This window comes from Poecilia formosa, unplaced genomic scaffold (assembly GCF_000485575.1).
Source record: "Poecilia formosa unplaced genomic scaffold, Poecilia_formosa-5.1.2 Scaffold135, whole genome shotgun sequence".
NCBI classification, from domain to species: Eukaryota; Metazoa; Chordata; class Actinopteri; order Cyprinodontiformes; family Poeciliidae; genus Poecilia; species Poecilia formosa.
The window spans coordinates 1,593,737-1,616,989 of record NW_006800074.1 but is presented as its reverse complement, the minus strand read 5'-3'; the positions used below and the strand labels follow the sequence as shown (position 1 = coordinate 1,616,989).

General features: G+C 38.6%; 1 protein-coding gene across 1 annotated transcript; it reads right to left on the bottom strand.

Moving 5' to 3' along the window:
* Nucleotides 1-16,342: 16,342 nt before the first annotated feature.
* LOC103145104 (transcription cofactor vestigial-like protein 4) lies at nucleotides 16,343-22,402 on the bottom strand. Its single transcript, XM_007562379.2, has 6 exons — nucleotides 22,276-22,402; nucleotides 21,629-21,785; nucleotides 20,747-20,909; nucleotides 20,016-20,202; nucleotides 19,460-19,574; nucleotides 16,343-18,883 (listed from the first exon to the last, which is right to left on the bottom strand). The coding sequence occupies exons 2-6, from the start codon at nucleotides 21,708-21,710 to the stop codon at nucleotides 18,684-18,686; spliced, it is 747 nt and encodes a 248-aa protein (XP_007562441.1). The 5' UTR covers nucleotides 21,711-21,785; nucleotides 22,276-22,402; the 3' UTR covers nucleotides 16,343-18,683.
* Between the last annotated feature and the right edge of the window lie 851 nt (nucleotides 22,403-23,253).

Genomic DNA, 23,253 nt, shown 5'->3' with positions numbered 1-23,253 from the left:
AGAGACAGGTCGGAGACAGAGGGCTGCGTGTTTAAGTGGACCGGGGTTTGAAAAATGCCCCCTCCCCATGCCAGCTCGTATAATCTACCCAATTGATGGATGACTTGGTGGCCTCCTTCATTCCTTGTTGCGTAATTTAGCATCATTACCTATAAAAACAAGTCACCTGTTTGACAGCCCAGACTGATGCCTTACATCCGCTGAAGGCATAGATCATCACTGATCATCACTGATCATCACGGGCCAGGGAGGACAGGAGGCGGGAGATCTTCATTAGTTGGGAGCAATCTTGCAGAATCCAGATAGATGTGGGGCAGCAGCTTCGTTCAGTTCCACCGTGACACTGTGATTCGCTTTACGTGTCATTTCATGTTTTTCCATGTGCAAGATTTCGTTAATATTCTATGTGAGAATATTCTATGGCTCTCAGAAGTGTACCCACCTCTGTTAAAATTTGTAATGCAAAAAAATTTAGACCAAGAAAAAAAAAATGTCTCAATCTTCATTGTGGTATACATGCTGCACAATTCAAATGAAAACAAATTTTTAAGGGGAGAAAATAAAAAAACAAAGAAGCTGCAACGAAAAAAAGTGTACCTATTGTTTTGTGCACTTTCTGGTCTAAATTATCCTTAGTTCTCTAGAGTAAACAACAAACATCAAGTATATTGATTCCCAATACCTAGACATAAAGTAGTAGTTGTATTTCATAAATTGGAGAAAATATGGAACAACAATGACATTACGGAAATTGTGTGTTTCCCCCCTCCCAAAAACTAATGAATAGAGAAGGTAGAAAGTAGTCATTGAGCTGCAGTACTAACTGTGGCAACAGTTAGCTTTGTTTTCCTTGTATGTGTACTGTGTGTAAGTGTGAAAAAACAAACAAAAAATTCAAAGAAAACATGAATTGAATGTTTTATAATTAATTCCAAAAAGTATAGCTTGTACAAAAAAAAAAACAAAACCTCACTGTGGAACAGCCACATGGTGGTGGTAGCTTCATGATATGGGATTAGCCTTTTGTTGGAAATAACATCTAAATATACCAGCCAGTTCTGACCCAAAATCCTCTGGTGTCTGCACGAAGATGAATATCTTCATATATTGATTTAATTATCTGCCAAAACCAATATGTTTCTGAATTGGATGGAGGGCGCAAAGATTTCAGAAGACAATTGTAGGTTAAAAAATATCTGAAAGATACTGTACTATACTATTCTTTCAGCCCACTGACTGGCAGTGTACAGGAATAGGAGAGTCAGTGCTGCATGTCATCTTAAGTTAATACAGCAGAGAAAACTCAAGTCACTCTGGCACTCTCATAATCTATCAGCTTTCATTCTTTCTTCCCTAGTTAGCGAGCTTTATTACACTTTTACAGAATATGTAATAACAGTTTGTAAGAACAGGCTGTTCTTACATAGAATAAGAACAGTCTGTATATCCTAAATTAATACTTAAGATATACTTATTTCATTTTAATAAACGATTATGTGAAAAAGAAGCACAGATTTCTGAAATTAAAAATTCAAATATATTCCAATTAAACATTATTTTGAACAAGAGAGAGAGCAAAAATGTAAACTATTGTAGAAAAAAATGTTTTAACTGAAGCTGTGTCACATTCACAGCTCAGCTGGGAGTCATGTCTTTGTACTGTGGACTGTTTAAAAACTCCATGCAGAACTAACCCAAGTCGGGATTCAAACCTAGGATCTTCTTGCAGCAAGGCAACGGTGCTACCAGCACTGCTCCACAGTGCAGCTCTGTTTTAAAGGTTTTTTGTTTTTTGTTTTTTTCAAAAAAAAATTCAGAATGACCAAAATAAAACATTAACATTAAAAATACTTTGACACAATCAGGAGACGTCATAAATGTAGACATTTAAAAGATTTTTTTAAAGATGTCACACTGACATCATAAGGTTGTTTCAGCTCATCCAGATGGTCTGTCAAGGGATTTGGTGGAGGCAATAAAATGAATGTTAATGGTCAGGTATGAAGTGTTTGTGTTCTCAATTGAATTAAAAAGTAACTTAGCAAAAAGATAGAGGGGAGAAAAAATAATATTGTAAAAATGTATACCACATCGAAAGTACTTTAAAGCATGTTCTCCAAAATAATCCTACATTTTTAAAATGTACTAGTTTGCTTCCTCCAAATTAGTCAAACATTCAATTAATGGCTCACTTCTGAACATTTTCCAAATCTATCTGAGTCAGTTTGACATTTTTATACGTTACTATGAGCTGCAGCAGCAACTGTTCTGCACTGGTTTAAAAATGGCTAATGTTCTGATGCCCAACCTGTCAATCCAGCCCATGACGCTGTTCCCCCAGCGTAACGATTAAATGGCTTCTGGTTCTTCAAAGCGCCGTCTTAAACGAGGGCAGGGAACTCCCTGGGAACCCGGAGGGATTCACTTCATTTCCCGTTTCGTAACGCAGAAGATCTGACACCAATTGACTCTGTGATTAATTTGCTATATGAACAAACCTGAGCACAGACTGTCGCTGTACATTAGCTACACCCATCAGCGCTACCCGAGTTAATTGATACAGATGCCATAAATTAATGTGCTTCTATTTTTTGTCTTGTAAAGCACAGTGTCTCTGGGCGAGCAGGCTCCATTTTGTGGCCAGATCTGAGCGCTGGAACACTGTCTGGTGTTTAGCATTTCTTGGCACTCTTCGTCAAGAGACTATTTTTAAAGTTGAAAAGTGCTCACAGTGTGGCTGCAGGAAAGAGGGACACCGAGGTAGCAAAAACTGGTGATCCATGATGCTTTTATGAAAGGATGACAGAGCTCTGCAGCTTATAGACTCACACACACATGCACACACGCGCAAACACACACAGCCATGATTTATCCTCATAGCCCTCATTTAGAGCAAGAGAAGCCAATTCTGCTGTGAAGATGAAAAGGCTGATAATTATTATTCTACTTTCTCTGTTTGAACCCTGATGCCCACAGAGTTTCTAAATCATAATGCCAAATTTGGATTTATGTTGTTCTGGGTCACTGAATCTTCATATTTCTGACATTTATTCTGAGTGATTATTTGCACAAATTTTCTTTTTTTCTATTCTCAGATGCTTTCGGTTTGTCCCAGACTTTCTGTCTGAGGAACTCTCGCCCGAGAATTCAGAGCAAATAAATTAATGAATAACTAATCTACGCAGATGCATGAATCTACATATCAATGTAATCAGAGGAAGTTGTATGCATGGTTATTTCCAGCGCAGGGGTGAGAGGATGTCAAGCATGCAAAGCCTCTCTGCATATATGCTAATCGGGCCCCCTTTTTCCACTCTGAATGTGAACCTTGCTGGAATAAGCTTGTTATCCAATTCACAAAGTGTCTTTTGGCAAATTCACAGTAGCTGCACTGCTGCTTGTATATTAAGCCCTGCATATATAAGCAGGGCCTGCTTGTATATACAAGCATATACAAGCGGGGCTTGTATATGCAGGCCCTGCTTATATATACAAGCAGGCCAGTGTGTACCCATTCATCTGGAGACCCGAGATGAATGGGTACACACTGGGACCTATTGTGGATTCCCAAAGATTTTGCTGCTTCACATCGTGCTGTACTGACATGAGGATATTTTTTATTTTTTTCATGACATAGTGATTTCAGTATGCATGCCAAAGAGTCTGACAAATTATGTTTACAGTGCTCCTTTTTGAAGAACTAAATCTGCCTCTTTAACCAGTTCCACAGACAGACGAAGGATTAATCCACATCTTATTTTAACAGCACATCAACCTGTAACAACATTAGGGAAAATAAAGTCTCCCTGATCTGAATTCCTACCCGACTCTGTGCTCGTTAAGAACTGAAAATCCAAACCGACTGCAGCAATTTTTTATATATATATTTTTCCCCCAGTCAATCAATATATGAAAATAACTGCAATCAAAATAAGTCTTAGTGACTGAGAGGGAATGCAAGTTTAGCTAATCAGGAGCCCGTCCTCTGCTACCTTCGGTTGGCTCCAGCACTTCTTGTCTTTTGTCACAGCTTATAACATCTCCCCAATGTGCCAGCGGCTTATGGGGGAGTCACTGTAGATTACTGCCTGGGTCAAAAAAGGAATGCAAATCAGGCAGAGGAATAGGCGGAGTGAAACACAGAGAAAAGATTTAGGCAGCAGAATATGTCTAAAGAGGAGCCAGCTTTTGTTTTAATATTCTCATTTAATGTGTGTGTATTCTTGAATCAGTCTGCATGTCATCTTCCAAGATAGATTAAACTATGGTGGCATGCAAACGTATTCAGGTCTCTTACACTTCTCTCATTTTGTTACAATGCAAAGTCTGCAAATACTCATGTAACATATTGGGGTGATAACTGACAGAACAGCATAGGCATGTGCATCGTTGTAAACTATGCACATGCTGCCTCCTCTTTGCTTGGAGGTGAACCTCCACCCTGGTCTCAAGTGTTTTGCACTTTCTAACAGGTTTCCTCTTTAGGATTGTCCTGCGTTTAACTCAATTCAGACGCTGCAGTGTCCATTTCCTTGCAGAAGAAAGGCATCTCTGTCACCACAACGTTTCACCAAGGGAATGTTGTGTTCAAGGTAATGTGCAGAATTAATTTTCCCCTAGACATAGCATTTTGCATGTCGATATAATTTGTTTATAGCACTATGCAAAAAATTAATTTTGGGAAAATATGTAATTGCTATATCACTGATTTTTTTGTGTGTGTATTTTTTTAATGCAATGAATAATATTGATTACAAATACCCTAATCTTCAGGATGTTTCTTTATTCAACATTACAAAACGTCTCCACCCCTCTCCAAGAGCACTGGCATCTCAGTCACTAATAAATACACCTGGTGTGGACAGTAATGGGAGTTAGAGTTCATTCAGCTGACCCGATGTGTTATAGATATGCTGAGCTTGAATGCATGATACTTTTGGATATAATTTCCTACAAAGTATTGCACCCAAGTAATCCTGTGTGGTTGCCATATTGATCACGTCTGCAATTAGATCACTTTCAGCAGTTCTAAAATGTCCTCTAACAAATCTTCAAGGCCTTCACAGAACAGTTATATTCAAATTATTAGCTTACACTCCACTGGACTGACTAGGTGACTTCAGAAGGAAACTTATTGCACTGAACATTTTGGGGGGTTTTAATAAAGTAAATAGCTGTTAACACTCAGCTATCTACTTCCTTTTCAAATTTTCTTCCCAAAGTCTCCTTGCTCCCATTTATGCAATCAAACATAGAAAATAAATGATAAACTTAAGCAGTTTATCATTTAAAAGGGATTAAAACAGAACAAAAACACACTGTGCTGTTCTCAAATTCATTACTTTCAACCTACAGAAACCTAACCTACATCAAGAAGCCATGCTTCGCCCACATTGTAGGTGCAAATTATTCTAATTGTGCATGTGCCGTGTAAGCGCTCATGCTTGCTTGCATCCGTATGAATGCATGAACGTGTGCAGCTTGTCTTTATGTTAGCTTGTGTGCATGAAGTTACTGTATGCGGACGTGCGCAAACACTCCTGTTAAGCGTGAAGACAGGACTAGGCAGCTGCTTCAGGCGGAGCTTTACTAAAGACCTGCATTCTAAATAAATTCTGTCAGATTACGCCAGCACACACTTAACATTTCACTCCTCGGGATGTTGCCTAAATCTGTTCTGTTCATGAGAATTCAGAAATGAGTGTGGAAGGTAATCAAATTCATGACACAAAATTGTTGTTTTTCTGAAAAATTAAATGCTGGAATTATTTGTATGAAATGGGCAATTGCTTCTTTAACTCTGCGCACAAGACATCTTTGTGTTTATGTTTGCATACTAATGCATGTTAATTTGATTATTTTTGGCACATTGTCATACCCCAACTTAAACAAGCGACCTCAGTGCGTGCCTCGAATTCATTCCCCATACTTAGCCCGACATTTTCTCTCGTGTGGTTTTGCCCTTGACTGCACATTGTAACTCCGCAGAATCCACACAGATATTAAGGCTGACCCACATGGATAAATGCTGCTTCAAAGAGGAAGCAAATAAATACAAAAGTGTGGCAAACGCACAAGATAGTTCTCACTGCTGTTCTCTGGGAGACACTCTGAAGGCCTGTTGGGATGTGCTTTACTCTTTCTGACACACAGAAAACACACAGGCAACTTTTATAGACGCGCTGTCATATGCAAACAAGCTCATTCATTCCTCGTCTGTCTCGCTCTCTCCCGTAAACAACGTCCACACATACATACACGATGATTAAGAGATCTGGCGGCCTTCTGGGCATGCTTGGTCTGGAGGCAGTGGTGAATCACAGCTATGATGTGGTACGTGCTTTCTACTCCGATCTGTCAGAGGGGTTTGGGAACCGTGCTCAGTGATGGGTGAGTCGGCCCAGGCTGATCCGCAGCGGCCCAAGTCTGCCCACTCTGTCCTGCCTTCCTCAGGCATCTGGGTCCTGCAGCTACTGCACCCTGAGCTGCACGGTGACAGGTAAGACATCCTCAGGAACACTTTGACCACCACAAGGCTGAGGCAAGCAAAAGGATCAGGGAAGCTGAAGGAAACACTAAACAGTGGAGCAAGCAGAAAGCAGCTTCCTAACTAAGGCACAAGGGAAGAGCAAATTCTATTTGGACTACAGAGACAGGTTAGTGTTGTGGACACTCAAACTCAGAAGTAATACAATCATGGCGTATTTCTATGTTTCACATTTCCAGTGAGAGGGAAAAATGTTATAGCCATTTTGAAGTTTTAATTATTTAACTGAAGGGGAAAAAGAAATTCAGATATACTTTTATAAAAAAAATATATATATATATAAGTTTTTTAAATATTTGCTAAAACTGCCTCTATGTTATGATAATGTAATCTGCAAAAAATAACTCCTCCTTTTTCTCACTGTGATCCTACTGCCATTTGCAGAAATACACTGCTCCTGCACAGACACAACTAATCAGAGCTGTCAATCACTCCCATGTACACGCTACTCATACCCTTCCCTTTGCTCTCTGCTATGCTACAGCTACTTCCCCACAGCGAGCCTGTCACGATTGCTCAGGCGAGCTGCCATGGCCACCGATAATGGTGGATAAACAATGTCTTGCAACGGTTAGTTGGTTCTCTGCTTTTAGCACACAGAGCAGCGCATACACAAGCATAATTTACAGTGGTGAGACCCTCCTCCTGTCTCAGATTGATTGCTTTTGACCAGGAGCAGACCATTTCTGCAGCTGATGATGATAATTGGTTGAATCATCATCCCACCCAGAAAAATAACATTTCAAATAAATAATTTTAAAGGTCCAAATCAATGACATTTATGTTCAGTTGTGAACATCTGATTAGTGATGTAGGCAACTAATATGAGCAGGAGCAAAGAATAGTCCTTCACCTCTAAAACTGCTGGGCAAAGCATACTTCTGATAATAGAAACTTCAGAGAAAAGATTAAATCTGATTAACATTTTTAAACATATTTAATTTGAAACTGAACCATAAATCAAGCCAACATTTTCAGAAGTCAATATTTGTTATTGAGATCTAACACGCAGGCTTGGATCTGGTTTTTACGTCATGAGTGGGACCACAGCTCTGTGGTGGACTAAATTTTCCGTGGAATGTCAAACCCATCCTGTGGCCGGCTCTAATGTAGCGTGTGACACGTCACACCCTATCACTCTGACCAACAGATGACCAGCTGCTTACGTATGCCGCGTGCACCACTGGATCCCAAACCAGACGCTGTCAGGTGCGATAACGGTTTGAGCACCAAACCCACTCTGAAGCTTTGCACTCCTCCGTTCTCCCCACCCCCCCCAGTTCATCTAATGCTGCAGCCACACAGCTTGTGGTCAGCCATGCACTTCTACAAACCCATGCTGTGTCCTAAAGATGCTTTTATTTCTGGTTTACCTGCTCATTCCCCCCTGGCTGAGGGTCACAGATAACCCAGCCTTTCTGCTCCCTTCGACCAGCCAACCGGTCTCCATCACCGGGGGCTTTAACAGAGATAAGGACTGCTGCTAATCCCAGCCGTCTGAGGGGAATTAAAACCTCCTCACCATCAACTGGGGTTCATTTTGGAAATTGTTTGAGTCAGAGACAATGATATACGCATATGGAGTGCTGCAAATCTGAGCAAATAAGAAATGTGTTTTTTAAATGATAAATTAACCATATATTTTGGTTCAATTTCACTCTGAAATCTAGAGTTAATCAGATGATCGGGTGGTAGAGGTTAAATGGAACCTTTCCGACAACCTGAAGTAGGCTAAAAGATCTCAAAGAGCAGCAAATCATGTCATGATTTTTTTTAAAAAAATCACAGATTACAAATTGACTGTGTAATTGACACAGCAACTAACAGTTACACTATCAACATTCAAGACTCGTGTGTGTCAAAAGCCAAAGGTGTTTCAAAGGTGTGTCTAACCCACATGTTCACTACATCCTAACCTCTGCATTTTCATCATGTTTTATGAGTACTGTTTTATTTAGTAATTTGGGATATTTTTCTGTTTATTTTTTCAATGATGTCGCTTTTATGTGCTGTTCTTGAGAGTCTTAAAATGTACTTATACATAAAATGTTTATCATCTGTGGTCGAGACAGAATTAGGAGAAAATCTCTGGTTGTGTGCTCGAATGTCTGGTCGGTGATCAATCTGTGATTTATTTTCTATTCAATGCCCTGCCGACCAAAGACAACCCAACAAAATTGTCAAGACGTGTTAAATATTTTCTAGCAGAATTAAAAAGTGTCACAGCATTAACCAACCTATGACTCTTCTCCTGTTTTGCTCAACACTTGAAATAATTTTCTTTCTTTTCTCCTCCTTTCCCTCTAATATTTAGCATCAGTCTAATAATAAACATTTTACACCAATAGTTTGCTGTCCATTTATTCATGGACAGGCATCCCAAGGACATCAGTCAATTTATCTTAAATAAACCATTTTATGTTGCCTTTGCAACATAAAAAAAATCATAGTAAAAAAAAAAGAAAGACTGGTCCAAGACCAGATAATTTCAAAGACGAGTCCAAGACTAGATAGGCTGGTCCAAAAATCTGATAATTTTGGTCCAAAGCCAACTGTCCAATTATAATCTCCGATCCCTAAACCAGAGTGCAAATCCCAAATTATCTGCTTTAAAGTTCTTGACTGTTTTATGAAAGATAATGCAGAGGGAGAATTCACTCACACAACACAACCTGCAAAATGCAAAGTTTCTCATTTGGCTGCAGTAATTAATGGTGGAATGGTAAATTTGTTCCTCTGATACCTAAAGGGAGATCGGTTTACAATGCAATGGTGAATCAAAAACAGTTGTGTTTCATATGGGAAAGTCACATTCTATTGACTTCCTAACATTGAAGAGATCCTGGACAGTGGAAGACAATGGACATCTGCAGCATTACCATTTGGTTATGGGTTATGAAAGCAGCATGACCTGCGTGAATACCAGAAAACAACAATCTCTAATAATACGGCCTCGTGTATGAAAAGGACTTAAATACATAAATAAAGGAACGATTAATCTGAAGCACAAAATGACTCACTTGCCTAAGGTGAATACTCTTGATTCAACAATATGAAAGAATATGGCATCCATGGCAGAAGGACTAAGGTGAAGTTGCTGAGCAACAAGAGCACATGCTGCACATCTGTCTCAAATTTACCTGAAAAACATCTAAATGTTTTGGTAAACTATTTTGTGGATTGACGAAACAAAAGTGGAACTGGTTGAAAGGTGACTTTCTCCTCACATCTAGTATGACTTTAGCCTGGTAAAAACCAGCCCCTTGTTCCACGCTTCACTTCGTACAGAGGAATTGAACCCTCAGATACTGAGAAACGATCACTTGCAGAAGGTGTGGACTTTGTTAAAAGTTTTAAATTTTGACTGTGACATACTGTATGCAATGCGCCAGTTCGACACTATGAAGTTTACAAAAAACTGCCTGCACTGTAATCAGCCATTCCCACGACGAAGAGAGAAATGTCAAGCCCAACAAGATGACTGTTAATTCAATATTTGGAATTAGTGTATTATGACTTGTTCACTGCCTCTGCTGCCATTGCCAAACCATAGGCAAACTGTAATTATAAACCAGTCCAGAAAATTGATTAACTTCTTTTTCTGTTTACTGATTGACCCGGTTGAAATTGAAATAGAATTTCAAACTTTCATTGAGCTGGAGATATCGAGCTCAATGGAAGAAAACTCAGACAGGGCACTGAAAGGAAATGAGAATTAAGCAGAACTGAATAGGAAGACAATGGCCAGATTAGTATGAAACATGAAACAAGGGCTGCACTGTTTTACTGCTTCAGGACCTGGACAACTTGCTGTAATCAATGGAAGAATCAAGAAGAAAGTCCAATTACCACTTTGTGACTGAAGGCACAAGCACACTTGGATTATGCAGCAGTCTAATTTTCTGAAGCAAATCAGCCTATCTACACCTGAATGAATCAACAGACAAATGAAGAAAATGAAGGTTTTGGAGTGGCCTATTCAAAATCTGGACTTGCATCTGATTAAGATGCAGCGAACGCTTTGTTTGTGCCAAAATCCCTGCACCGTGGCTGAATCCAAACAGTTCTTCTCAGAACTAAAACCTGTCCACAGCAATACCAATTGTGACACAACCAGTTTTAGGACTGGGGGCATTTACTTTTTCAAACATGTTTGTCATGTTACACTGGTCTGACATTAAAATTTGCTGAATCTATCATTGGACAAAACCTATTTTTTACAGAATGTAAATCTACCACCATGTATTTAAAGCACATAATCTTTTTAGTTGCAGTTTAACAGCTGCAGCCTCTGGTCTCACAAAGTGCTGTGTACAATTTGTTATGGAAGGTAAGCGTCCCCTCAGCACTGCCTCGTTATCTCAATGCTCACTAGGATGTGGACAGGCCGAGCCTCGCTGACAGCATTTAATGCACTCTTGCTCTCCCTTCCTCTCCCGCTCTGTATGGCTTTTTCCTCCTCTTTATGAAAGTCTTTGTTTCAGGATGAAAAAGAGCTTCTTTTCGTTGGCCTGTTCCCCGTTTTGTCTGCGTGTAATCACATGCGGTTAAACGTTTCATAACAAGGAAAGAGACTTTGAGCGGAAATGCTTCTGGAGCGATGTTTTCAACAGAGTTGCATCAGGTTTAAGATGGAGGAAATGCAAAGTAGATTACATTTGAAAAGTTACACCAATTTCTTAAGGCAGTTAAAAAAAAAAAAAAAGAATCAACAAATCTCTTTATGTTATGTTAATTCTGACAAAGTATTACCTACTCAGCCTAATCTGGGGCTTTTTTTGTCTCCTTTCTTTTGCTTCTTTCCTTGCCTCTTTGTTTGGTTTTCCACAGGAATCCTGGAGCTGGTTATAATGCAGTGTACTGTACAGAAGTCTGAAAAAACAAGAGAGGAAAAATCAGCAAGGAGCGATTTCTCTGTGCTGGATTGTTCTCTTTGATCTGTAGTGCAGTGAAAGGAGGGCATTATGTAACGTCTTCAGCACACACATGGCCAACTGTGTGACTGCCAAACACACAACGGGGGGAGAGGTTGTGGTGGCGGTGGTGGTTGTGGTGGGAGAGTTGAGGGGGGAAGGATGGCGCTGTGGCAAAAAAAAAGGGCAGAAACACTCTATGATGGGATTTTTGCTGCAAAAGAAAAAAAAAAAAAAAAAAAAAAAAAAAAGGGGGGAGGCAGACCGGCAAGAGAAAGTGATAGGGCCACGAAGGGAGCAAACAGATGGCAGTGAGAGGTAAAATGCTGCTGCTCATGTTGGTGTTGGGTCACTTTCCTTATTAAGGCTGCTCAGTCAAGCAGCTGTAATGTGGGCCTTAACAAGCCTCATAATGAGACATGAGAATGCCCCTTAGTAATGGTTCAAACATCCATCTGCTGTTCGCTGCCCAAAACACGCCGTCTCAACGCACATCATCTTCGCCTGATGTTAAACGAGGAAATCTAAATGATTACATGGAGTCTTGACCCTGTAGGGGAAAAAAGCAGCATTCCAGAATTTTTAGCCCGTCATTAGTACAGTGTCTTGAAAGGTATTCATGTCCATTGAACTTTTTTCTGCATTTGACAAGTCCTAAGCACAAAGTTCAATGCTTTTACCTGGGCGCCAAGGGGGGGCGCCACATGGCTCAGAGGTAAAGCAGGGACACCGTAAACAGAGGGTATGGTCCTCAATGCAAATGTCCCCGATTCAATTCCTGGCCGCAGGCCATTTGCTGCATGTCTTCCTCTTTTCTTTTTGCCCCTTTTCCTGTCCATCTACAGTTGATTAAAGGTCCCCTAGTACCATAAAAACCTTTAAAAATATATTTTTCTGGGATTTTATGTGATAGTCCAAATGTTGAAATGTACATAATGACGCAGAAATACAATGATGCATGTTTTTGTAGTTTGTATTTAGGTCCCTCTGAGTTAAAGGTTTACAAAAGAACCTTTTCCAGCAAACAGAAATCCAAGTATTTTGGAGAATGTTTGTGAACATCCGGTTTCAAATGTTGCTAGAGATTCTCAACTGGATTTAGGTCTGGACTTTGACTGGGCTATTCTGATACGTGACCATTTTTTGATCCAAATCAGTCTGATCTACGTTTGGTTGTACATTTAATGTCCTGCTGGAAGGAGAATGGCAACCTACTGACAAGCTTTTTGCTGCCTCTAAAATGTTTTCTTTTTAGAATGGTAATATATTTAAAGTTTAATCCTGAGTTTAACTTTTCCACAACTATATTTGTGTCTACCGAGTTCTTTGGTCTTCCTAAAGCTGTTGAGTGACTTTTTTTTCCACACTAATATCGATCAGTTTTTTTTTTTTACAGGTGGACTGTTATCTTCTGAAGGCAAAAGTTGCAGGAAATTTTATCAAGGGGTATCAGAGTAAACAGGACAGAATATGTTTGCTTGTCACACTTTTCAGAGTTTTATTTTGAAAAAGTTTAGGAAATCTTTGCATATGTTTGCTACTTGTGTATTTATGCTTTTCTGTGGACATTTTGTACCTCATTTTATTTGTGATTTGTTCTCTTGCAGAAATTAGAAGTAGCATGCTTTTGCAGCAGATGGCTCTTTAAATCAATCATTACAAATCAATAATAGATAACACTGTACCGCCAGTGCCAACCAAATCTCTGAGAAATCACTGGCTGTGTCAAGCACCATACGGTGATGTAGCAGACCAAATGTTCACAACAAAGCGGGTCAAACATGGAGCTGAGGCAGCACATAGTGTACGAGAATGTAACGTAAAGTAGAGGGGTATTATTAGTATCCCCGGCAAATCAAGTGCACGTCTTATAGGAGAAGGAGCCGTACCAACTGATAGGAGGGAGGACTGAGGAAAAGGCAAAGAGCGATTGGTAGGTTGTGTTCGCGGTGGTGTGCAGCCTAAAACTGATGCTGAGACGGCCTGACAGAGTCTGTTTTTGTTCATTGCGAGACTGTTATCCAGAGTGACCGTGTTGTCTTCCCTTCCCTCTGCAAAGGTTATGCCATTGCCAGCAGTCCACATGACACATTGAATGAGCCACTGCTCCGTGAGCCGGAGATGTTCATCAGGTCCGTCTTGAAGCACAGACGGCCCTCCCTTTAGATCCCCACATCGCTAAGAAGTCCTTTATGAGGGGAAATCTGCGTGGCTTCTCAATATTTTCCTATTTATTTACGACATATAGTACGGCTGCTGCTGCATTTTGCAAGTGACGTGATTGGTAATCGGGTGTGTTGGGCTGTCAGCTCAGGGTGCATGATCTTGCCAGCATGACTCAAGTCTGCCCGTGAGCTGCTTCCTGTGCCTGTGCATCTACTCCAGTTGTTCGTATGATCTATTTTAGATTCTTTTGCCCAAGGATGTGTGTGCATCCTCACAGCGGAGAGCCACAAAAAAAAAATGGAAAAGAAAAAGGAGGAGGAGGAAGAGGGGGAGGTGGCGATGTTCACATAATCTACAGGCAATCATGCAAATTCCCCAGACATAGTGCACTCACAGATGCTGTGGATAGGGGTGCAGCCCTGGACTCTGTTCAGGCACAACAAATTTGGAATTATGCAAACGAATGAATGAGATCTCTATCAGGCGTTTGTGCAGGACAGTATGTACAGAGGACGTGAGTCAACATGTGTGACACTGTAACAGACACTTTTGCTATTTAGCCCGCAGTGAAACCATGCATTTATCCATCTGGATTCTTTTATACGCCATACCGTGGCCAGAGTGCACCATGTTAAGCTCTTCTCATTGGTTCAGTTCTTTTACAAAGGAGACGGAGCACACTATTTGACATATGTGTGTCCTGACTGTGTGTCTCAAAGCAGCAGAGTCTGTCCGGTTGGGGAAATAACACTAGGCAGCGGCCGAGAGACCGGGCCTCCATTTCAAGCACAGATGTCATGCTCCTTGTGGCCTTCACACATTGAAGAGGCCAAGCCGAATTTGGCATGACCCTGAAGTGTCATCTTGATTAAGACACTCGCCTCATGTCGGCTATCGATGTGGGCTGATATTTGCGTGCCTGTGTTGAGTGTGTCCATACAGGAATATAAAGTGGTTGTTTTTATATTTTTGTTTTTACATGAACTAGAAAAATTTAGATTTCCTCTCCATAATCCCACAAGAACAGGCATCCGTGGAAGGAATGGCAGCAACATTGGTGGTTATTGTATTTGCTGAATGGTGGGGTCTAATCTTGTGGTGGCAGTGGACATTTTTAGGGGCTTTTCAGCAGATTTGAGAACAAGGGTCAAAAGTGGAAAAAAAGATAAATCATTTTTAAATGCAAAGAATTCACTGTTGTCATTTGCTTGAAATATTTGTACTTCTTAATATTGCACAAAAAATTTGTATTTGCAAAGCTAAATTAAGCATGGCCTAGTTGGCATCTCCCTAAATGTACACATAATATTCTAAAATAGTGTTTTAAAAACACCATCACAAAATTATGCAAAATATCTTTACATGTTCTATATTAAATTGATGTCACAATATATTTTTAACCATTTGATATTTACTGTATCAAAAGGAAATATTTAGTGCACAAAAAGACATATCAAAGATATGCAGCATCCATTCCAATTGTCTGGGGATGATGATCCTCTTTGTTTGGTCTTCAGAGATTCAGAAGTTTTAAAGTGCTTCAAGAGAAGCATAATAGTGCCATCTGCTGGTCAGTGGAGAAAAACCCATAAAGCCATAGTACTCAACTGTTAAATGTTACAGCATTTCAATTATATACCGCCATAAAAAGGTGCCATTTGCAAAAAAAGAAAAAGAAAAAAAAAGCAGAATATTAATCACATTTTCATTGTGTCACACTTGCAGATTTTTAATCGTCAGTTACCATGGCACCAAACAAACAGAGAGACGGCAGTTGACATCCAGGGGAAAATGGCAGCTGCTTGTCGAGAATAAGCCAGCCTGGCTGTAGAATGTATTGCACACACATGGTCATTAAGTAGAAAATAGAAAGACATTAAATAAACAGTTGTTACGAAGCCAGCCTGTCAACAGGCCTTTTAGGCTGTGGAAAAGCACACCTGTGAATCACAGTAACTTTCAAGTAACGACCGGAGGGACACGAGTGCAGAGACGGGGTGAGAGAAGTTTGTGCTCGACTTGCTCTAGAAACATCACTGCAAGTGCTCCAAATCAGCCATGAAACTTTTTTTTGTCAGAGGTTGCCATGCAACCGATTGGCTTGAAACTCACCCAACTGGGCAGAATCTAGCAGATAAAATTTGGGATCACCTGGCAAACAACGAGGCATTTATTGAAGCAACAAAATGTAAACCTCTGCAGCAAAACTAATTTTAAAATGTCTTCTAAAATATTAGTGCATTGCTCCTTTCAGTTATTATACCTAAGATTACTATGGTAGTAGATCTAAGGTTCAGACTTCCTTCTTACCCACAGTTGAGGATTCCTCCTGAGATTGGCATAAAGCCTTAGAAATAAAGCCCACTGTTAAAACTTTGTACCCACTTCTCCATTCTACAGGATTTCAGATACTCCTCAATGTTCTGCTCAAATCAGGGTTATTTCACATTAACTGAGTACATGCAATACGTAAAACTAGTTCCACTCAAGACCCTCATTCTGTTTACACAAAATGCTGCATTTTAAATGTGTAAAGAAGTATGCTTGGAAAGGACTTTCAAATCACCATCATAATCTAAAAATGCTGATATTTTGTAATGCAACTCCAGCAAACTCTTTACTTAGTTCAACTGTATCAGTTCATTATATCAGGCGTTGGTGTGAAAGCTTTCCGTTAAATATATTGCAGGAAAAACGGACAAGAAAAATGTGCAAATGAAGCCATTATAAGTTTATTTTGAAAATATTTAAGTACAAAAAGTGTTTTCTTCCAGAGAAATAAAGATGAAAAACCCTTTATATTTTTCTACCAGGATGACTCCTAAAACCAGAACTTTATACAGTCTTAAAGATGCAGGTACTCTAAAAAATTAAATATAGGCCTAAAACCAGCAAATACATTAGAGAAACTTTTACTTGTGTCAAACAAGCACATCCCATAAATCAGCCACTTCTCCAAATACATACAGAAAGCTTGAACTCCAACCCGTTACAGAAGTCTACACGAAGGAAGCCTCAATGTCAGAAAACTGTTTCTGCACTTATTAATGGAAAATTTAAGAAGACAAGCTGCATTGGTGTCATTCTACACAGTAGAAGCGTCATCTACTTTAGCGCATGTAGATGACGCTGAAAGGAAACCAAACATTGATCATTCCGCACCGCGCAATGATGGTCCTGGATGTGTAAAATAAAGTAGAAAAGATTATATAGTTTATAAAATAAAAATCAATATTAATAAAAACACGGGAGTTAAACGTTAATAGAAAAAGAACCTTAGAATACCAAATAATGTTATCAAAAATGTCACACTATCACATGTGGTGTCGTAAAAAAAGTATCATAATGTATCACATTTAGTCACATTACAACCACAAACATTGATGTAATGAAACCGTTTAGTTCAAAGTACAATCGCTAGAGTGACCCAGTCCAGACCTTTTATTAAGTATAAGCAAGGCACAGGACATATTTGTAAAAAACGTTGAAACATTTTGCATCATCTTTCCTCTATCATAATGATGTGAAATGTTGCGTTCACTTGTCATGTAAAATCCCATTTAAACATTTTTGTTTGTGGTTGTCCTTCAACACAATGTGAAAAGTTGAATTCCACTGTAATACATTAAATTTTCTGATTTTGACACAACCAAATATGAGAAGGTTGGAACACTTCAATAAGTCAGTAAGTTTTCAAATCTAGGAATTAAACATCAACTTTATCAGAAATATGGCACTCTATTAAGCCCTACGTCATGAAATAAGAAATTTGGCAACATTAGAACGCGATTTAGACTTAGGGGAAAACAAAAAACACAAACACACAATATTGTAACAGTACCAGCTAAGCAACTGATGTGACTACTAAAGATCAGCAGCATTGGTGGAATGTTCAATGCAACTTAAAAACTAAGGCTACTTCTGTCTTGTATTAATAAACTGAAAATCAACTTCTTTGTTAATGAAGTAGTTTAGGAATCCTCTCCAAAGCAAAAGTTTCACAACAAAAATCAACATGTTGAGAATAAATAAAGTCACTGCTTATCAACTATAATACAGAGGAGGAGATTTAGCCGCATTCAGTCATGTGTTAAGCTACAACATCCAGCTCCGCAGAGTAACAATAATGCAGCTGGTAAAACTGCAGACAGCCTTGCCAGAGGCTGCGATTTGTTGATGGATGCCAAGATATGCACCTAAGTAGAGTCAGATACAAAAAAAAAATATAAGGAGTACAACTGTACCAGCAGTGACTATTTCTAAGATATCACAGATAAAAATAAAATCTGGCTAAATACACAGTATAAGGATAAAGTTTGTAATAGAAACCAGCTATTTGAATCATGCTTTCTAATAAAAGTTTGACTATGATTGATGTTAGTGGAAATATGTTATCAAATTTAGTGAATGTGTAAGCAAACTAAAGTTATTAAACAGTGGATAAGTCCAGTTCATCATCGTAAAAGACAGTTTGATCTAGTGTTTTCTGAAAGCAACAAGACCAAGGCAGTAATCTTCTCATATAAATCTCAAAACGCATTGTTGCACATTACTTCCAACAGGTAACCTGTGACACCAGAGGTCAAGAACATAATAGTGCAAAAGAGACATAGCTGTCATTTTCAAGTAATATTGATTGAAAAGCAGTGTGATCTTAGAGTGGCAATGAAAGAACAAATAATATGGCTTACAGGCTGGTGGAGAAAGGCTGGAAAGGTCTTTGGCTATCAAATCGGATGACAGGCAGGTCAAAAATCTGTTGTCATGCTGACAACTGACAACTTTGGGAATCTATATTCAGAAACTTACAGTGTGATTAGTCATTTTCCCACAACTATCAAATGACTCAAAATTTAGTTCCTTCTTTGTGGGTGAAAATTACCAATTTTAATTGACAAAAGTGAGCCGAGTGTTCTACAAGATTGACCTTGAGGTCCAGAGAGGAACCACCTATGTGAGAACCACACGTCTTACACGGTTCTTGGCTAAGAGAAGTTGATTCTTGGCAAGAAGGGAGAATAATAAAATGATCCCTTTCAATCCCCTCTTCCCCCATCTTATGGGTCATCCTCTGGAGTCTGGTGGCTGCTACCTCTGGCCTGTATCTGAAGCCAGGCATCTCCCAGCGCCTTCGCAAAGTGATCATCCACAGAACCCGTGATAGAAACTGAATTGGACACAGCCTCGGCTTCTTTGTAGTTTTTTCCAAGACTGCGGCGGAAGTGTTCCTCAATGACAGAGTCGCATACGGTCTTAGCTAAAAATAACATTTAGGAAAAACAAGGACAAAGACAGAACAAGATTATTAACAAAAACTTCAATTACAAAGTAAAAAAAAAAGTAATAGAGGAATTAGCCATCAGATGTAATTTTAAAATAGTTATTTGAAAATATTTTCAAGCCAACAAAAAAGTTAACTTAACTAGTTGTAAATGTAAATCAATTCAACTAATGTGAAACAATATCATTTAGGGAAACTAAACTTTAGCTAAGCTATAAAAGACCCTGTCATAATTTCTGCTAATTTTAAGAGAAAATATGAAGTTTCAGAGAAACATCAGTGGATTTACACAGCAAGTCTTCATGTTCACCCTATAAATAATTTCATCTAAATATTCTACTGAAACATGAAGGCAAAGCAGGAAGAGTTTTTCAGGACTGAAAAATCTCAGAACTTTGTTGTCCAATGTCTATGAATATTTGTATTTTTTACCACTTAAGGGGAAAAATGTGGACTTGCAACACTGGTGTCTCAAAAATAATGGTTCATTTAAATGAGCCAATTTAACAAGAAAAACAAAACAAAACAAAAAAAAACAACAACAAAGATTACCATTGGTCTTTCTCTGATCGTCAGGCGGAGGAGGAGTGCAGCCATTCATGTGGCAATGTGAGAGGTTACAATTCCGGTTACTTGCTGGAGCACACGTGATAACCGAGGGCCGATTCTGGAAAACAGGAAAACGAAAAAATCTGATGAGATTCATACAACAAACTAAAGGAGACCTTGATAAGTATTACTATTTTGAACCGTAGCAGATTAATGATTGCTAAGAAATCCTTGTAAATACTTTAAAAACCACCAAACTACTTTACTCAAACATTGAAGCTTAAAGTGTGAACATGAACATTTTTGAATAAAGGTTCGAAACGTCTGTTATATATATATATGAAGTGATAATTTTGCAGAAGAATGTCAATTTCTTTAATGCAGAAGTTTTCTGCTCTGATCACCAAAAATGAACAATCATTTAATGTCAGAATTTAATCAACACCCTTGCTCCACAAACTGGTTAAAGCTAAATTGAAATGTATTTTTTAATCAGCAAAAGGACTATAGTGGTTCATACAATATCATTTACTGATCATTTCAGTCAATATGGACACACCTGCTGCCGTTCTGCGGTCCCACTCATGATAGGCCGCGACACTTCGATGTCACTGTGGCCTTTGGTCAGAGCCAGCGGCTGGTCTATAGCGTAGCCAGAAATGGTTGCATATGGGTTTGGCCGCTCCATAGGACTGTGGCTCAGGCTCCAGTGCTCATTGCGGTTGTCTCCAGCAGACGGACGAGCGCTGAGCAAAACAAATGGAGATCAGAGATCAACCTCACTGATGCATCTCTGCGGACACTTCACAGCTCACCAGTTTTACCTTTATAATAAAAATATAGTGTAAGCAGAGGTTACTCTAAAAAAAGATGTAGGCTTTCTCCAATGCCCATTTCAGAAGTTAAGATAGAACACACAGGTACAGGTGTGAACTAAGTCAGCAGCAAATATTTCTGCACATATTTCTGAATCTCCGTAACATTTATGAGCCGACATTAGAAGGTATAATATGAGGATTAGAGAATCAAAGATGTTACAAAGAGGAAAAGGGCCAGATTGAAAAAGTTTAAATTTTACCTCAATTTATTTCCATTTGCATTAACATAAATGTAGGAAATTTTAAGCTAAGCTGTAAAACTTTGCAAAACTGCTACAGGGTTTTGACATTTTAGAGGATGTGTTTATTGCACATCATTTATGCTTCAATCTGAGAAAATTTCCCTGATTTACAACTTCTAAATGCAAATTGGCAGACTTAATTAAATTGTTCTGCTCTTAAGTGCACTTACAGGTGAGTAGCAAACATTCTGCTCATTTTGGTCATGTGGTCGTCATCACAGTTCAGTCTGTTTTCCATTTGTTCGTCCCCATACTTCCGTTTGTTTGGGCAGTGTGGGGAAGGCCCAGTTATGGTTGGCACAGCAGTAGACAGTGAGGGGATCCTGGACTCATCTGTGGAAAAAGGTCAGCAGTTTATTTATATTCTATATTAATTACAGTATATTTATTTTTAAAAAATTGTTTTTGCTGAACACTCTTTACTAGTTTCAATTGTTGGATTGTTTTCAAATAACTACAAAAAGACAATTATGAATTTAGTAGTTTAGAATATTTCTTAGTTATATTTAAATAAGGATTTGGGTCATTTCATGTATTTACCAAAAGTGACCAAGCAACTATTCATGTGCTTTATTTGTGATTCTTCATAAAATCAGGAAAATTATGGATAACCCAGACAACCCTCTTTATGAGACTGTCTAGGGAAAATATCTTCAGTCAGAGGCTTCTTTAAATTCGTTGTAATACAGTTTGCTACAAGATATTTTTTTCTACCAACAACCGTCACTATCTACAATAACTCAGTAGAATTTGAAATAACACGAGTTACAACATTCAATTTCCCTTCGGGAACAATAAAGTATTTTTAGATTTGAATCTAAATGAAGCTTGAATTTTATAACATCCACGGTTATAAAACGTCTTTCATATCATTAACAAACTTGGAACACCACCTGCAGCAATTAATTACTTCGCACCAATACGCGGTTTGTTTAGTTTAAAGCAATTGATTGTTACTTGCCAATAGCGTTAACGCAATAAGAACAAGAGAGACGACGTCACATAAACAGAAATAAAATGTCATATCAACAGAAACAAAAAGGCAACTTTACCGTCGTAGTGCAGTCTCCCAATGTTATTGTTCATCTTGTCCAGGAACTGAGAGTTCAACAGGTCCATTCTAGTGCAAAGCATTTACATGTACAGGCTAGTTGCTAACGTTGACATTAGCAGGTTATTCTATCCAAGTCAACAACGCAAACGTATCTCCTAAAAAGAAAAAGTTAAGAATGTTATAACACGCTTTAAGTCCAAATACATTAAATAAAATTAATTTCTTAAGACTAATAGTCCTTTGGCAAATTGTATGTCGTAACAGATTCAAACACCCACGACTAGCATGACAGCTAACCAACCGCAAACCACTAAGCTAGCGGATAATACATTACTTAGCTCTAATTGGTTTATTTTAACACTTCATATCAATAGCTCTATCCCGAAACAAACTTAAAGTAATTGTTAAAGACAATGTCAGAAAACTACAAATGTTTTAAGCGTAATTACACGAGTCAACGAAGGAAATGGCTAACTTTAGCTCAAGTCACCCAAAACTAGTGTTAGCACAGTCGCAAACTCAGTAGGCTCAAAAAGTTAACATTCAGCTAAAAACTATGAACGACGCGTTAGCGACAATCTACTTTGTTTAATTCAACAAACGTAATGTTAAAAAGGATAAGGATAAGCTTCTAATGGTACTTACTCAATCTATAATCTTGGTCTTACAACAACAAAACCATAGTTTGTACTGTGCTTCGCGTACTTTCCCATCATAGGAGGCGGAGCCCCAAAACAAAAGACCAGCCCAGGCGTAGAGACGAGACATGTTTATGAGTGCACCTGAATCACAATCATGTGATTCGTATAGCTAATGTATATTTACAAGTTCTGAAAAAAAATATTAGCTGAGAGAAAACAAAAAACGGTTGTTTATGACAGTAAATTCAACAAATGGAATAATAGTTTAAACACTGTAGGCTGGGATTTTAAAATACAGGTGCTCGTCACCACTTGAGCCTGTGCTGGATCACTTTCTACTGTCCTATGGATCTTTCTGGTGTATAAACTGGATTTCAGACTTCAATTTGCACTACTGTAAAACAACCAGTTGGTGTCCCTCTCACACACAGTAAACTCAAAGCAACACCCTTTGGTATTCCTGGGGTCTGCAATACTTTCAAACTAAAGAGACCTCCCTACTTACCATCAAACCCAAAATATCGCGGCATTTATATATTTATGTACATTTTTATATATTTATATACAAAGGTATATATTTATACAGTTTATATTTACAAAAGTGGTAGGAGATGCTTAAATAGCTGGGGAGATAGGAGTAGAGTAGAGAAAGAAAATGCAAGTGAACATCTTCAAAATCTGCTTTTACACCCTCAGAAAGAGAAAAAAGCATAAAACCTTGAAACCACAGGAACTCACAGCATGTGTATTTAATAATAACAATGATAACATCACCGAAAAATAGAAAGTACAAGTTAAAACAAGATGTATTCTGAGGCCATTGCAGCCCAAAATGAAGTGTATCTACAAAACACCTGAATATGAACACCTTTGTCTTTTGCATAATTAACATAAATAAAGGCTTTAAAACAAGAGTTTGTGTGTAATTAAAGTACAGTGACAGAGTCTATGCGCCTTTTCAGACTGACAATCACTCTCTTAA

Bases quoted from the DNA above. Each gene is read 5' to 3' on its own strand.
- LOC103145104 (XM_007562379.2), bottom strand. From the start codon at position 21,710: ATGCTTTGCACTAGAATGGACCTGTTGAACTCTCAGTTCCTGGACAAG. The intron at 20,910-21,628 runs GTAAAGTTGCCT...CTTTTTCCACAG, and splicing joins TGGGAGACTGCACTACGACG to ATGAGTCCAGGATCCCCTCA. The intron at 20,203-20,746 runs GTAAGTGCACTT...TGTTTTGCTCAG, and splicing joins AGAATGTTTGCTACTCACCT to CGCTCGTCCGTCTGCTGGAG.